The 17,870-nt window shown below is 41.9% G+C and overlaps 1 protein-coding gene and 1 non-coding gene across 2 annotated transcripts; one reads left to right on the top strand and one right to left on the bottom strand.

The window, feature by feature from the left end:
- Positions 1–272: 272 nt before the first annotated feature.
- On the bottom strand, positions 273–2,662 carry LOC134478251 (uncharacterized). The gene is made up of 3 exons (XM_063258770.1): positions 1,353–2,662; positions 750–860; positions 273–433 (listed from the first exon to the last, which is right to left on the bottom strand). The coding sequence occupies exons 1-3, from the start codon at positions 2,105–2,107 to the stop codon at positions 412–414; spliced, it is 888 nt and encodes a 295-aa protein (XP_063114840.1). The 5' UTR covers positions 2,108–2,662; the 3' UTR covers positions 273–411.
- Positions 2,663–14,676: 12,014 nt separating this feature from the next.
- On the top strand, positions 14,677–14,813 carry LOC111754178 (small nucleolar RNA SNORA2/SNORA34 family). Its single transcript, XR_002788893.2, has one exon. It is a non-coding gene; the product is annotated as a small nucleolar RNA SNORA2/SNORA34 family (small nucleolar RNA).
- The last annotated feature ends 3,057 nt before the right edge of the window (positions 14,814–17,870 follow it).

The following is a 17,870-nucleotide window of genomic DNA, read 5'->3' as shown; positions in this document are numbered from 1 at the left end:
TTAAATGGCTCAGGCTGGCCTTGAATTTATGAAACTCCTGTTTCACCTTCCCCAATAGCTAGGATTACAAGTATGCTCCTCCTTGCTCAGGCTGTCCTCTGTCTCCTCTGAAGTGAGTGGCCAATGTCACCTCTGCTGAATGTACACCTGGTTTCTCAGGTTTGCTCCTGGATCAGTACACTTTAGATCCTGAGCCAGTAATGTCTCTCTCCAGCTTTCGAAGGTGTTGCAGATGGGAGTTCAGTGTCATTCGGCTTGGACTGTTATTCCTCTTGGACTTTTTGCCACCACCCCTCCTTCAGGGAGAGAGGGAGCTGCACTGGGAACCCTAGAACCCTGCCTGGTTCTGGATTCCTGGCAGGGGTCTGGGGCCCTCTCATTCTCAGAGGCATGGCTTCTGACAGATGAGTTCTACAGAGCTGCCTGCTGTGTTCTGTAGAAAGAGGGGGGTCACATGCAGAAGAAAGATAAAACAGGGTATCATTAAACTTCATTAAAGAAATGTTACTAAAGGCAGCTTTTGCTTCAATGTAAAGAGAAATCAAGACCTAAGAAGGCACCAGGTAACACAATTAACATAAGACAGGATGTAGCCAGGAACATGAAAGACCAGGATAACCAGCCCCCCACCCCCATACAGAAGAGATAAGTGGCAGACACCTAAAGACTCTTGATACACACGAGTCCTCTTTATTTAATTTCTAAATCTGTGCTGCCCTTTTATGAGGTTTCCCCCTCCCCAGACTTACCCATCACAAAAGGGCATAAAGGAATCAAATGGCCAGAAAGAATGTGGTTCCCAAGCTAGAATCAAGGACAGCCAGAGAGCCAACTGGATGGCAACAACTGTCACGTGTCCCCTAGGGGAGAAGAAATTACCAGTCCCAAGTAAACCAGCTGAGGTCAAAACCCCACAGTGATGTTCTCCGTTGATGCTCCCTGAAAGTTTTGCCCAATAAATTACGGTATGGTTACGGTGTTGGTCTAACCAAGAACGCTTACTATTTGCTGTTTCTTCCTCAGCCCTAATTGCAATTTCCCTTCCTGTTTGCAGGCAGAGAATTCCAGTCAGTTCCCGGAGCATCATTAATGCCCGTACTAGGCACCACCCAAGGTCAAAGGTTACATAATATCCCATACCCCACATTCTGGTAGAAGGAGACAGCCCAGCCGCCATGGGTTGTGTGCTACTTTCCACATCCTCAACTCAATAAACCTGTTTATTTTGTACTTTTCTTCTCTTGCGCCAGAATAATCTAACACTCCCTATTCTTCCAGAGTAGCTGTTTATCTTCACTTTTCTCCGCCCTTTTCCAAATAAACCGTCTTCCTTTAAATTAAATTAAGCGCACCCTCCTTCTGTACTTCTCTCCCGTTGCTGAGTTACTCCAGCGACACACCCTGCCTTCAGGGAGGCAGCCTGCTGGCAGCGAGGCGCCACCGGCTGTAGGGGCCCGGGAGATAGTGCGCGATTATAGGAGGCGCCCCACACCCCAGGCGCGCATGCCCACAGTGGCAGGAACCCTTTCTGCCGGGCACGCGGACTTCCGCCCATCCTCCGCTCTCCGCCAGGCCGGGGCAGCTCGGGCTCTGGCATAGTTTCCCGGGGGCGTATTTTCTGCCGCACCTCCCGGAACTCCTGGAGGCGCGCTTCCGGCCGCACAACTTCCGGTGGCCGGGGATTACAAAGAGTTCTTTTTACAGTGCTACAGGTTTGGCTGGGGGCTGGGGGTTGGAGGCTGCGGATCGTCTGTCTGCGCTGTGTCTTGGGTGGAGCCGGCCTGGCCCGCCAGCAGCCCAGAGACAGGGCTGGAGGCCTTGCAGCACAGTGGAGAGGACTGGCGCGGGCCTGGTGAAGATTGCACCGAGGGTCGTGGCTCACTGCGCAACCGGATCCGCCCTTTGGGCCCCGGGGGTCCAGGTTAAGGCACCCTCGGACTCCTTCGCTGCTAGTGCGGGAACTCAGAAGATCATTCTTTCGAGCCTGGTCTCCCCCTCTTTCCCCCAGTGTGGCAACCTTATGCGCCGCCGGGCTTCCAGCCGCAGAGGCAGTGGAGCTGGGCTGGAGGCTGCCAAACGTCGCGACCTGCTTCACCGCGTGCTGCATGCTGGGACTTCGTGCTCGGTCTCAAAATGTATTCTTACACTCAGAAGTTGGTCTCTTACTGACCTTGAGGTATTTTTAAAAACAAATTGTCGTAAACACATACTCAAAATAGATCATGGTGGGAGACATGGGACATAATCAAACTACAATCCAAAAATCACTTATTTATGAAAAAATAGCAGCATTACAATTAACCCTGAATACTGAGGTTTTAGTTGAGAAAAACATGCTTGCTAAAAGGGATCTGCGTGCCAGCTTCGGCACCGGTGCATAGGTTCACAGTCATGCGCAAGCAGTGAATAATTGCAAGAGTTGATGAACTTACAGCTCTGATACTGCAAGGTCTGAACTTATCTTTTTCCTGGAAATGATTTAAGCTTTCCTTTTATCTATATTTCGTGATTTCATTGTTCTTGTGTAGAGCTACCAAGTAGAAAGCCTTGTACCTTAGTCTTATCTGTTCACAGACAACTACTATTTTAAATCCCTTTTTAAAATGAGGCATTTGAAAGAATGGAACTAGTGCAGAGCCATTTTTAGTGCTCTGGCCCTACAGACCAGTAGGGTCACTGTGTTGCTCTGGTCCTGTAGTGCCTGCTTTCTCCCTGTATACTCAGCTCTCCCAGAGACAGCTCCTGATGCCACTTGGATGCAGAAGTTGCTGTGGAGTGAAGAGAAAACACAGGAATTGTCTTCTGACTTTTATGTCTTGTGCTGGCTGACAACTGTTAAGCAAGCACTCCTGTTGGGCATATGGTCTGTTTTAACTACATTTAATTGTAATACTAAGTGGATATCAGAAAATATATCCGTTAAGCAAAATAGAAACCTTATTTTAAACAACTACTTAAAAATTGTGTTAGGATTTTTTTCCAGTTTTTTTTCACCCACTTGGAAATGACAAAAATGCTACCTACGTGGTTTCTAATTTGTGATCATGAAAGGAAGGTAAGCTGCGTGGTGCTCTCTGGCAGCCTTGCAGCACCTTGGATTCTCTGTGAAAGAAGGTTTGATCATACTATGTCCCTCCATTGCCTCATGCAAAATTGCTGCTTTCTCCTTTGTCACCTCTGTAGAGATACTCCAAAAGACACAGTAGGGCTCATTTTTAGGAAATGTCTCTTCTAACATCATTCTAGAACTTGGCTCTGGAATAGAGATCTTTTCAGAGAAAAATGGTACCATATTTCCCTCAAATAAGACCTAATTAGATCAAAATACTAGCCCCAATCAACCTAGGCTTGCCTTACCTGCCAATATAGAGTAGCCATTGAGCAAGTGAGGTCTAATCTGCATAATAATCATTGGCCATCACCAGCTGAAGTTTTTTTTCTGAGTAGGTCTTACTTTTGAGGAAACATGGTAATACACCTAAGGTACCAAATACAGTTTAGCTACACAGTTGAGTGTTGGTTGTTTACTGTTGTGATTGTGTCCTCCTGGCTAGTGTTTGCCAGGTACAACATATTCGTAACTTGGGGAAAAAAAATCCAGATTCAGAGTACTATTTCTACTGAATGCAATCGCTTATATAACATTGTGAAGTAAAAATATCTTTCCAGTCATAAGTCAGGCCAAAAATTTCAAATGTTTGATAGCTCTAATTTTGAAAAGACGATTCAAATTAGGAAAGTCTGATAATGACCAAAGTATTATGAATATATAATAACAATGTGGTAGATTAACAAATGGTCAATTTAGAACACCCAGCTGAACTGAATCAGCATGGTGCAGGGTGTACAACACCCAGCAGAGGATTGTTGCCAACAATATAAAAGGAGAGCCTGATGGCAAGATGGTTGGGTTTCCTGGACAGTGATGTGACACTGATTTTCCTGATGTGAACCTGGCTGTTCTCAACATTGGAGGAGCTCGTGTCCTTGCTGTCATTGAGGATGACTGGTTCTCTGAGTAAGTTCAGGTTCCTATCTTCAGTGTTGCTTCCTAGCTGCAATGCCGATCCCTCAGCTTGGTGTCATAGATACTTCATCCCACTGGTGCAAACTTTGTAGCTTCCTCCACTGAACTTTGGGCCTTCTGAATGCAGATCCTTTTTTTAATTATTATTTTGGGAATCCAATTCAGGACCTTATGCCTGCCAGGCAGACACTTATGCCACTGAGCTACATCCCTGGCCAAAGTGTGGATCCTTGATACAGACTTGCATAAGATATTGTCATGGGCTCTAGGCCTGCAGCTGGAATTATGGAGAATGTTGCCATGGGCTCTAGGACTTCCCCTGCACTCCTGCAGAACATTGTCATGGGATCCAAGTACTCCTGTTGTTAAACAAGCACTCCTGTTGGGCATGTGTTCTTTTGTTCTCTAGTAAGCTGTGCTCTGCTCCACTTGGCTTTTTAAATTAATACTATAAATTAATCCTGTAAATTATGTATCCTGTATTAAATTTATATCTTCATAAACCCTGGCTACAGCAAACCAACAATAAATAATGGCAAAATAACAGATGACCAAAATGTTTTAAATATTTTAATATCTGAAGATTATAATGAGGTAAATGTATAAGAAGTTTTAAAATACAAAATTACAAGTATAGTTTAGTGTTACAACCCAACTTCTATCTTCAGACAGGTTCATCTTAAGGCCTCTAGATGCCCTTTCTGGTCATGTCTGTGTGGTCTTTTAGGTTCCTAGGACTCTAGTTTAGAGTTGTGAATTGGGACAAAACCAGTGGAGGAGTTATTAAACTGTAAAGTGCTAATAAAATATATTAATAAAATGTGTCATCTCGGGCCATTTGTTTAAGATCTGAGGAGTGAAGGACACCCTCTGTCTTGGTTACTTTTTTCTCAATGCTGAGACAAAATACCTGACACTCAAAAGTTAAGGAAGTAAAGGTTTATTTAGCTCACAATTTGTGGAGGTTCAGTCTCTACTTGGCTGCCTCCAAGATAGAGTGGTTCGTGGCAGTGGGAAACAGTCCATGGTGGTGGAAAGCAGCAAAAGCAACAAGAGCAAAATGGGAGGAGCATACCGAGAAGACTCCGTAACATATTGTACATAGGGTACCACCCTAGGGTGGGTATAGCACTCACATCCATAATCCCAGCATTAGACCATGAATCAATCACAGATTTAGAAGCCTGCCACCATGTGTGCATGAGGCTTTGGGGAGACAGCCAGACACAAATCATAATACCCTGCATGGGCTACTAGATGGAGTTGTCACCTGACTGTCTTATAAAGAGGAAGCAAAGTCTAATGGGAAACCAGTGACTTCTGCAACATCTGTTAATTATTTTTAGCTGTAGTCGTGTTTCTCCAACTTGATGACTTTTATTTGTATGACTCTCACATGCAATATTGTAATGTATGCCAGAACGTAAAACTACTGCGTTGTAAAAGAAGCCACCATAAGGCCATGCTGCTTCTCATGTTCCTGTGTTTTAAGTCTGAATGTGGGTCATAAGTTTGAACTATGGTTAAACAGGTGAGTAAATGAGAACTCTCAAGTGTTATAGCTCATAGCATCCTGCTGGTCTGTTCACAGCTGTGTTTTCCCTGACAGACCCTCACTTTCACTATTCCTTATAAGTTCACCCCATCGGATCCAGGGAGAAAGTACAAGTTGCCTCTTTGTTTTTCTGGGTTATGTTTTGTCTCAAATTCTCTGTAAACCTCAACTCTCTCATCAAATCCTTTATGGGTCCCAGGACTCTACGTCCTTCCTTTTTTCCCAAGTTATTATTTTTCAGTGTCTGAATTCCAAATCCAGAGGGGGTTAATCCATTGCTGCTTACCACTCCGTCTTCTGGAAAGGCTTGCTTATTTATTTATTTATTGGTGATTCTGGGATCATGCACATGCACTATACCACTGAACTACAGCCTTAAACCCAAATATTCATGTTTATAAAGATAATTTGACATTGTGGAAATATTTTGGGGGGAGTTAAAGATTCCTAGGATGAAATTGCACTTGTAACACTGTCTAGCATAGAAAATTGGCCAGCTTTGTAAATTTATCTGATTGTCTGCTAAGTGTGGAAAACTTGCACTCCAGACCTCCAACAGTTGCTGACAAGCATCCCAAAGAATGAATAAGCACACATGAATTGTATTTAAAATGCAGAAGTTCAGTCCCTGCTAACCTCATGTCCTTGGTCCCATATTATTTTTGCTAGCCCTAGTCTTGTAAAGGGAGAAAACTGTGTGGGAAGATACTGAGACAGACAAGCTTCCCTTACTGCAATGAGTTATAAACGAAGATGATAGAGACACTACAGGCCACACACACACACACACAATATGAGATTGCAGATAGTAAACTCTACAAATACTTTAATGTTAAGCGGCTACTGACCTAAATTCGAAAAGGTACAAAACATACCTATTTAGAGAGGATATTTATATGGTTAGAATGGTGTACTCTTCATCAAGCAATTTCTAAGGAAGAATATCCTGCACACATTTCTGAAAATGGTCAAATATTATACTTGTGGCTGTATGCTTTGTTTTTGTTACCTATGTGGGCTTAGTCTAGCTTCTGAGTAATTTGTCTGAGATGGGCCCTGGCATGGGTTTTTAACCTTTTGAGGTGACTATGTAAATCATGTCTGGGCTCCCTTAATGGGTCCTTTAGCCAAAGGTCCTTTAGTCAGGTATTTTGTCTCAGCATTGAGAAAAAAGTAACCAAGACAGAGGGTGTCCTTCACTCCTCAGGTCTTAAACAAATGGCCCGAGATGACACATTTTATTAATATATTTTATTAGCACTTTACAGTTTAAAGTGAGATATGCAAATCCCTATTTCCATCCTCCTTGTAGTTTGGGAAGTTTATATTTGTAATCCCATGGAAATGTTATTGGAATCCCAGTGAGTTAATTTCAAGATTGCACCTCCAGTGCAACCCACAGTGAGAATAAACACACTAAGACATATTACAGTTACAGGTACCCAAGGAATCCTGAGTCTAGCTCAGATGAAGTTTCATGAAACAAATGTCTTGACCTAATCAAGAATTTATTAATTCATAAAGAAGAGAGTGGCTCAAGGATGCATGTTGGTAAGAATGGTGGGAATTGCATGAGTAATGTGAACTGAGCTAACTAGGTGGCCAGAAAGCACCTCTGCAATATGTAAAGAGAAGATCATGCAGAAAGGCCAATATGCAGAATACAGTTGAGGTAGCATTTACCATTTAGGGGCTAGTGCCTCAGTTCTGATATGCAAATGTTTTCTGCCCTGGGAAATCATCTTGAGGCTCAAACCCAATTGACAATCCTGAAGCTATTGGCTCTGCCATCCTGCTGTGCTCAACCTTTTAGAAGAAAACACTCAAAGTGAGGAAACAGTTATTGCTAGGCATCAAAGATGGCACATCAGTACCTCAGCTAACATTGCTTGGAGCCAATCAAAGGGAAAAAGAAATAGCTTACCCAGCTCTGTATATATCAGTAGAAGGCCATAAGGCCAGGTTTAGCTAAGGTAGAGGTAATTGTTCTTTACTCAAGGAGCCATTCTGGTGGTCCTCCACAGTGAGACTCCAAACAAAATCACTTTCAATTGGATATATCAGCACTTCTGAGCTTGGATGTTGTCCAGCACACACTTGACTAACAAGTAAGAGGGTGAACCTAGGGCAAGGAGGTGAGGAGGGGAGTGAAATAGAGGAAAGAGACCTGCTGCACAATGTCCCCGGGCAGAGAATGTGCAGATAAAAGAACATCAGTCCTGAGGAACTTGCAAGCTTAATGATAAGTGAGTACTGACTGGCTGGTGAAACCAGCTCACAATTCAACAATCATATAAATTGCCTTAAAAATCATTAAGTCTAAACAGATATTATGAGGCTCAATCTTACTTCCTTGCACAGGTTCTCATTTTATCCTTCCTATGGCCTATGAATTGGCACTTTGATTAAAGCCTCATTTCCTAGATGAGAAAAATGGATTTTTTATTTTTTTGTCTTTTTTCGGTACCAGGGATCGAACTCACAACTGCCTGCTTGCAAGGCAGGCGCTTATACTGCTGAGCTAAATCCCCAGCCCCCAAAAATGGATTCTTTCTGGGTATTAAATAATCCAACAACATGCAGCCGCAGGGCTCTCTGTCCAAAACTGGAAACAAGCTCTCCAAGTAGGGCACACAGTGGCTGCAAAGAGATGTGTTAAAGTAAAGAATTCTCATGAAATTTAGAAAACCGCTTCCAGGAGAACATGGCGGACAGATAACAGCAACTACCGGGCTCTCTGAAAGACTCGGCTCAGAAGTCAGGAATGGTGCAGACTAAGGAGACATAAGCAGGTGGAGATATGCTCTGCTGACTCAGGAACAAACTGGGCTGAGAGAAACCAACTTGGAATGCATTCCTGGTGCTAAAACAGGAACAGAAAAGCCTCGGTGTGGAGGCTGGACCCCGCGCCATTGTAAGCCGCGATTTGGGTTTCCCGCCGTGCGGCGGCTGGCTGCCTCTACAGTGGCTCGGCAAGGAGAGAGACACGCAGAAGCTCCGAGAACGGCAATCTGCGAATGGCAGGGAGGCGTGCACTAACTTGTGGTGAGGTGAGTGAGAGAAACTGACACTCTACCACAGTTTGACTCCAGCAGAGGACTTTCTGGGCCCGAGCAGTCCTGCGGGAGCAGGGCGCGGTGGTGACTCCAGCCACACATCCCCCTCTCGGGCGGGATTGGTGAAAAGTGCCTGGCCTGCGTGACGCTGACGGCGGACCTGGTAGGCTGTCCCAACCCAGATCCCAGAGCCTGACGGTGGCCGGGAGGGGAGACGTGTAGGCTGCCTGGTCCGTAACTCCCTGGTGCGCAGCGGTGAGCGGGAACACCTAACTGGCACAATTCGATCAGGCTGTGGCTGACTGGGAGAGAAGCTGGGCCTCTTATATAAGCTTGCATATATAAGGAACAGAGAAGAAGAGGCAGCATGGGAAGAGGCAGCAACAAGAAAGGCTCCTCAGCCCCCAATTCTGAGAAATAGGCAATAGCAGACACCGCACCAATACACATAAAGCACCATATAGAGAGCCTCATAGACCAATTCAGGAATGAAGTTATCAACGACCTGAAGCTAGAAGTATGCAGAATAGTTATAGAAATGCTAAGTACCACCCAAGAAAAAACAGGTGGTGGAATGGAAGAACAGAAAAAAAGGGGAGAATTGTTTGATGGAGAAAACAGAGAAAGCACAGAATACGTGAAGCAGGTTCAAAGGGACTACCAAGATACTAAGAAGTCTATAGAAGACTGGCATAACAGCTTGAAAGAAACTAAGGACAGACTATCTGAACTGGAGGGCAGACTTGTAATATGGGAGAATGAAATGAAAAACTTCTTAAAAATAACAAAGAAACAAACAGCAATAATACAAAGACAAGAAGATGATAAGAGGAGCCATAACTTAAGGATTAAGAACATAAAAGAAGAAGTAGGGACACAAACAAGTGAACTACAAAAGCTACTCACAGAAATAATCCAGGAGAATTTTCCTAATTTAGCAAAAGGTAAAGATACTCAGATGTATGAGGCATACAGGACCCCAGCTACATACAACCCTAACAGAGAAACACCCAGGCATATAATAATAAAAATTCCAGAAATTCAATACAAGAACAGAATATTAAAAGCTGTAAGAGACAAGAAACAGACCACTTACAAGGGAACACCCATCAGAATTACAGCAGATTTCTCTGCACAAACCAAATCACGAAGAGCGTGGGGGGAAATAATTCAAGCTTTGAAAGATAATAATCTCCAGCCAAGATTGAGATATCCTGCACAACTGTCCCTGGAAATTGATGGAAAAACAAGGTGCTTCCAGGATAAAGAGGAACTGGGGGAATTTGCAACCACCAATTCAACTCTACAGAGAGTATTGCAGGATATTCTAAAAAAAAGAAAAATACAAAGAATCCAGAAATAATGGCAGAGAGGCCACAACGAATGGAGCAGAGAACAAAATGAAGAAGACAAACTGACAGCTACTGACAGAAAAAGAGCTCAACAGAAATGAGGCAGAGAAGATTGGATGATAGGAACAGCTATTTTGGAGAAAATGACATCTTAATAGGTAATACTGATTTAGTATCATCTTGTTTTGAAGTCTCATCTAGCTTTTGTTCTTCTGTCTCCAATGGTCTAAATAGGCCTTATCTTATTGGATTTTATTATGTACGATAGTGTAAGCAAAAACCTTTTAAAGACAAGGAGATTATACAGAAACCATTGTTCATTTTCTGTTAGTCGATTCTAAATACTCTGTAATGCTGTCATTCTCTTGAATGGTTTTACATTGTTTTGATATACTTAAAGCTACAGTATACGAAGTTGTACTCAAGGATTTCAAAGAAAGAGACAATATGGTAACTACTTTTAGGTTAGGATTATCTGGTGGTGAAACACTATTCTGCTTAAATGGTTATGTTTGGATCTGCGCTGTTTCGTTGTTATGCCCTCTTTTATCTCAATCTCCACTCCATTATTTACTTTTTTATCTTTATCCTTTTAATTAAAGGAAAAAAATAGCAGGATATATTATATTAACCCACTTTGACTTTTCATTACCTTGATTTAAAGCCCTGTATTACTCTCACCATCTGGTTTTTAACTGATGTTCCCCTATTCTGTTTTGCTGGATAGTATCAGGTTCAAAAGTTTAGGCATCAGCTGTGAAGATAATGAGATTCATTATGACGCCCATTCTTGTTGACTTTTATCTACTTTTGAAGACCTACAATGTCTCCAGTGTTTTGGTTTTGTCGGTTTTATTCTTTACTGTTTTGTTCAATTGTATTATAACTAACGATATAGGCAATTCTATTAGAGATAGCGGGAGGCATTATGGTACCCATTGTTGATCACCTTGTATTATGTTTTTACATTATCTATTATGTCCACCCTTTTGACTTGACCGATTCTGTTCTGTTATGTCACATTTGGTTTTACTCTCTTCCAAAAAAGTAATAAGAACCGTGGGAGCAATGAAACCCAAAATGTGTAATAGTCATGGTACAAAAGAGAGGAAAAGAAAGTGCTCCAAACTATATAACTGCATGTATATTTAAGTGTATAAGATAGAAAATGATATCACAGAGTTTTATTGGATCAATGAACAGAACTGTTTGCAGTATCATTGGTGGAATGTCCACTTTACAAGCTTTAATTTTGTGACTTGAACAATTATTTCTAAGATGACAATATGTAATCCATTAACTAGTGATTTCCTACTGTTCATTTTTTTTCTGTAAATCTGTATAACTTGTACCCTTTCCCTGCTTTTTTTTTTCTTTTCTCCTTAAATAAAATTTAAAAAAAAAAGAAATTTAGAAAACCACTGCAAGCAAGTTGAAGATCCAGTAATTATATGATTGCATGATCAAATAATGTTAGTTTGGAATCCCTGGATTATGTAGGATAGGTTACTAAAACCAGTCTTTGTGTTTTAATGTGCATCCTGGAAAATATAAAATGTGACCACATTCTTATACAATTTGCTTGCTGATCCCTAAGGAAAAAAAGGACCATTTGTTTTGGTGGAAAACTTTACTATTCTATTTGACCCCAGCAATTCCCTTCTAGGTATTGTCCTGAAAGAATTAAAGACATCATATTACAACAGTAATATGCATATCCATTCTTGGAGCAGCACAATTCAGAATAGCTAAATCATGAAAGTGATCTGTGTCCATCAACAGAGAAATGAATAAAGAAAATGTGGTATTTACACACAGTGGAGTACTATTCAGCCATAAACAAGGACAAACGAGTCATTTGTGGGAGAATGGATACAACTTGAGACCATGATAATAAGTAAAATAGATCAGGAAACAGAAGCTTAAAAGTAGTGTGATTTCTCTTATGTGCAAGACCCTATAAAATAAGTAACTTAATAAAGTAAAAGACAAGTAATAGGAGCATTTGCAAAAAGGTGACGGTGGGAGTAAAAAGTATATTATATATATATATAACCTTCCCAAAGAAATGTGTCTTATTTTTCTTGTTCCTGCAACAAACTACCTGACACTCAAATGAGGGAAGTTTTATTCACTTCACAGTCTGTAGAGTTTCAGTCTGTAATCAGCTGGCTCCAAGGCAGGGTACATGTCACACAGGCATCAAAGAGGAGAAGTAGCTTATAGTGGGCAGAAGATAGCAAAGCAACAGTGGTGACCACAGTTTTTCTAGCAATTACATCTTATCCAGGCTGCCCAGGACAGATAGCCCTCACTCTTTTAAGCCTAGCACCATTGATCCTAGCACTGCACTATGAATCGCTTCCAGCATCACACACTGTAGAATCAGCCACCTCTAAAAAGCCCCACATGGGCCTGCAAGGGGCTTTGACAGGACAGAACGTAATCATCATGTACTATAAACATTTAAAATAAACATTTAAAAATATCTGTTTCTAAGGACATGGAGAGGTCTCTTATGCCTTCAAATCATTGTCTTGTATTCATGTGTGCAAGCGCTTTTATAGTACAGAAGGAAGGGAGAGGAACATAATGAAACGACAGACAATTCTAACTTTTCTTATCCCCACACCATTCTCTGCTCTTTCCTTCCCTTGTAGAAAAGAAATCAGCTCCTGATCTTCTGGGACCAGCACTGGCAAACTCCACCCTTTTGTTAGGTCTGAAGACAGGATGGAGATGATATGGTCTGGAGAAGCAGCTCAGTTTTAAAGAGTCATTTTATCATCACAGTTATCTGGTTGGTGGACAGTGCAGCTGGCGACCTGCCTCCTGCACATGGCACTGTTCCCCAGAGAATGCCACCCTACAGCCTTGTGCCATGCTGAGGCTTTAGGCTCTGGATCATGGCTTCACCACCAAGCAAGTGCACGATCCTCCTTAAGACCCTTACTATGCCTGCTGAGATTAATTTCCAGATGTAAAAATGTTAGAGTTTTCTGGTACAATAGAGAAGCAAAGTGTATAAAAAGAACAGGTTTATTGAGGACATGGAAAGGAGCATATAACCCATGGTCAATGGGCTGTATCCTTTGACCGGATACAGAGAGGCAGAGAGTTATATGATCTCTGATCAGAAGTGGCACGTGGTGGCACATTGATGATGTGTGAGGAATTGATTGGAATTCTCTTTGCATGCATACAGGAAAGGGTGTTTCAATTAGGGCTAAAGAAGAAGGAGGAAGTAGTAAGCATGTCTGCTTTGGCCTTCTGTCATGTTAGACCACCACCATAATTGTACAGTAATTTATACTAGGGCAAGAACTTTTTAGTTTTGTCTTTATATTATTAGGAAAAAGGTGAAGACCGTCACTTATTATTTTCTGCTGAATGGGCATGTTGTTGGGATTTAGGGGTAGGATGATGGTTGAGGCCCATGTAGAAGCTGGTACCAGCTGTTTCATCCAGGACAAGGAGTTTTTGTTGGTGAACACTCACATCCTAGATTGGAGAAGTAAAAAGACAAGGTACTATGAGAAGGCAGGTCACTATCATAATTAAAGGACCCAGGAGCAGTAGAATGAAAGATGCCATTGACTTGAATGTGTCATTCCATCAGGGCCATGGTGAGGAAGAATCTGAAAAATAAGCCTGGGGTTGGGAGGAGTGGAATTATGAGAGGCAATTATTTTTTCATTTGAAAGGGTGACAGTGTAGGTAGGCCTTGCCCTTGGTCAGGAGTTGAGCTGGAGAGAATGGAAAGCATGAAAAATGTAAGATCTGACAGTTGAATCATGTTTAGGAAATTATAAACTAAGGGTGAGGAGGGCTGTGGCTGCGTCACTCTAAGTGACAGGAAATCCTAGACCTACAGAGGTCTCATGTTTAAACAGCTGAGGGTAGAACAGCATGAAAACAATTTTATGTATAATGTGGGAGTCTTTAGAAAAGACTTCCCAGAATTCTGTGGTGAAAAAATTAACTCATAGGAGGTAAGGGATCAGGAACTAAATAGGCTAATCAAATACGACCTAGCCTGAAAATTGTGGCTGTGGGGCCTTGGTGAGATGGAGATGGAAGATAGAACATGAGATGACCATTCAAAATGTTTACTGTCAGGGCAGTTAGGGTTAGGAGGGCACCACTTAGCTTGAGTGATGTGGAACCAGAATGGCAGTCCAGTAACCTTGACCACTGTTTAAGTTCCGAGGAAGACCAGGTAGGAGCCACTCCACTTTGGTAGTAGTCCTATTGCGGGATCTGAGAAATAAAGGCTGGACCATTATCTGATTGGATGCTCTGAGGTAGACCAAACCTTGGAATGATTATTTGTAATGAGACTTTAGTAACTATAGCAGCAGTCTCCTTGGTTGTTGGAAAGGCTTTTATGTATCCTGAAAAAGTACAAAAAAAGGTGAGAAGATATTTGAGAGTTTTGTGGCAGGGCATGTGTGTAAAATCTATCTACCAGTCCTCACCAGGGGTGCGTGTGTGAAATTCATGAGTAGGAAAGGAAAGGGGTGGTATGAGTCCCTGAGGAGAGGCTTTAGTACAGATATGACAGGTGTGAGTAAGTTATTGAGACCTGAGAGTGTCTGGGTCAGTCTACATAAACACAAAGGAATCCTGGCAATCAGAATGTAGGGGAATAGTTTTTAAAAAAAAATCTTTAAGGTCTATGAAGTGCTGGCACTGAATCAAGGCCAGCAGCTGCCCGATGCTGTTGGTTTCAAGTAGGAGCCTAAAGAGATGTCCTTCTATGGTCTGTTGGCCATTTCAGAAGTTGTGCAGTGAAATAGTCAATTCATTGGAAAGAAACAGCTTGAAGCAATACTGCCCCCCCCCCCGCTGCCGCTGCCGTGAGTGGCTGTGAGTGTGACAGACTGCGGTGGCCCAGGATGGGAGCCACCAGTGTTTACTGGGACCCAAGCCATGCTGGGACCTGGAGCACTGGGAAACCAAGTGACCCCTCCCCCCTGCCTGTTTTGTTTTGTTGAACTTCAATATACATGAAAGTATGGACAGCTATTTTGAACAGAATGAGAGACTCTAAGATAGCCATTAGTGACTTCCCTATTGTCTAGTTTTGAAGCCTAAAATGCCTTCCTCATTCTGTTTGGATCAGTTTTATACTATATTGTTTTGTATGAATTCTCTGTATGAGAAGACATGGACAACTATTTGGAAGAAAACAAGAGACAATATGATAGATAGTGAAGACCTCAGGTTGTCTATCTTTGAAATTTATATCTCTTACACTGCTTTCTTATGTCCTATTTTGTTCTGTTTTGTTATGTTTATTTTACCCCCTTTAAAATAAAAATAAAAATTAAAAAATTTTTAAAAAGGTCTATGAAGTGAGTGGTAGAAGGAGGAACATAAGAGAATATAGTACAAGGGTTTGGCATCAGTGAGTGAACTGGAATAACAGTGTCACTGATTAACCCTAAGGTCGTGTATCAGACAATAGGACCTATTAGGCTTGAGTACTGGGAGAATGGGAGTATTGTAGGATGAAAGGGCAGATTTAACAAAACTATTGTCTTAAAAGATGCTTGATTATAAGTTTAAGTTCCTGTAAATGTTTGGGAGCTATAGGATATTGGAGAACACAAGGAAAAATTGAAGAATCCCTGAGACAAGTTAAATTAAAACAGGCGTAGTACGGGTAGCATGGGTAGGGTTGGAGGTGTCTCAAACTATGGGATCAACAAGGGAAGAAGGGAGAGGAGGGGATAGCTTTGTGGTGCACTGTGATGGTGTTTGTAGGACTATCAGGTCCTGACCTAGATCTCCAATCTCCCAAATGAGTGTATGGTGGAGTTTTAAATAAAAAGAGACAAATTGTATGAATTTAGGGCTCCAAGAGGGTCCAAACCTTTAGTTTAGGTCAAGGGCTAAGACCAAGACTCTCTGGATCAGTCCACTTTTATTAGGACCAAGAACAAAAGGCAGGTAAACTGAGGAAAGTGAGGGAAATAAGCAGGGTCTTGGGAGTCATTTCAAAGACTTCTCCAAGTAATAAATTATGCCAATTTAGGAGAACTGTCCTATCTCCAAGTTGACATTTATGGTAGGAGTGCGACTGCAGGAATGAGATTCCTTCAGCTGCAGTCTCTATTTACTTAATTAGTGTTGGAACCAAGGTGTTTTCAGCTGTGGCCTTATCTTGCCCTTTCAGGTATCTCTGGCCTTATGGGCTACTACAGGCCTCAGCCAGGACCATGATTCACAGAGGTTCACTTACTATGCATCAGCTCCCATCTCCAGGCAAAGGGCCTAGGCCTAGGACAGACTCACAGATAAGCATAGAAAGCCAATTAGTTAAATTTAAATCCTGCTCAGAGCCACTTCATAGTGATCTCCAACACAGGACAAGAGCTGTAGGGAGGGAGAAGGTAAAGAAGAAGTAAGATTTTGGAGAAGTAGTAAATTATGCCAATTTAGGAGAACTGTCCTATCTCCAAGTTGACATTTATGGGATGTGGGACATGTTGGTATTACCAGAAAGCTACGGGTGAAGAAGAGAGTTTATAACCTGCATGGAATGATCCCTGTTTATAGAGGCTGTGTAGGCTGGCTGTCAACACTCATTACAGAGACTGAGAATTTAGAATAATGGCCTGAAAACTCAGGAAGAACACTATACATGGCCTCCATGTCTACATGCACAGAGAATACCTTACCGGAGACCTCCAGTGAGACTTGAGACTATGAGAAGGAATCTTAATGCAAATTGTAGGCCCTGAATCCCATAAGTCTTCAGCTGCAAGTCCAAGTAGATCAGCCAGTGATGAATCCAGTGGTGATGAGATCTCCTGTGAGGGCAAGGACAGTCACTCTTCCAATGGCCTTTGAGATTATAGAAGGGGCATTTTCTGTCCAGTGCTTTTCCTTGTTGCACTTGAAGCATAGTCTGGGAGGGTCTTAGGCAGCTCTGCCCTGCTTCGGCTTACCTGTCTTAGAGCCCCAAGTGCCACTGCTAAAAGATCAGATTGTTATTTTTCCTTCTCTTTAGTTTTTATCCCTATTGTTTAAAACATGAAAAGCCATACTAAGAAGGTCTCCTTGTGGGATTTGAGGACCAAGTTTAGCCTTTGTCTTGGGATTTGATCCACAGTGAGAGGTATCTGTCTTCTCCAAGGTCATAAGACATCTGATCCTCTGTGCTGGATCCTTTGAGGCCCTAGCCCGGTCTGACTGCTGATAATATTTTTAATTGACTTAGCTTCCTGTAGCATTTTTCCTCTGAATAAGTAACCCAAACTACCATGAGGGGTAATGGTCAATGACTGATCTGACTTCTTTAGGCTGAGGGGGGTTGAAGTTGTCAAATGTAGTCAGATATACTTTGCAGAGCTTTAACCTAGTGGCCCTCAGTAGATAGCAGGCATTTTCATCTTGGGTAGGTGAACAGCTTTAAGTCTAGAGGAGACAAAAGCAAAAAATCAATTAAGTATGCAAGAGCCAAATAGAATCAGCAAGATATTTATGAGTATAGTTTTAGTAATGGTTTCCCATAAGGAGGGTAAGAATAAAGTCCCAGGATTTTAGAAACTGAATTGTCATACACACATTTAGATTTTACAATTGTGTAAAAATCTCTTGTGCTGTTAAAATATCTAATGTCATTTGATTTTGGAGGATGGCTGTTATATTAATTTTACCTTTTTACTTAGGAGAGAGATCAGCTGTGGTGTCATTTAAGGCCTGTTGAGTATAGTTAATTATGGCCTCAATATGCATCATATAACTTTTTTTGGAAAAGATCTGGTGGACCTAGTAAAAGCAATCTAAAAGGAATTTATAATTATCTCTAAATTTCAGTTGTTTTACATCCAGAAGAAAAAATTGATAACAGTACAGTGTAGTAGAGGCAG

The sequence above is a fragment of the Cavia porcellus genome, unplaced genomic scaffold (genome assembly GCF_034190915.1).
Source record: "Cavia porcellus strain 051 isolate PalLab524CR breed Dunkin Hartley unplaced genomic scaffold, mCavPor4.1 scaffold_12, whole genome shotgun sequence".
Taxonomy (NCBI): domain Eukaryota; kingdom Metazoa; phylum Chordata; class Mammalia; order Rodentia; family Caviidae; genus Cavia; species Cavia porcellus.
The sequence above is the reverse complement of the archived record's forward strand: the minus strand, read 5'-3'. Positions and strand labels throughout refer to the sequence as shown.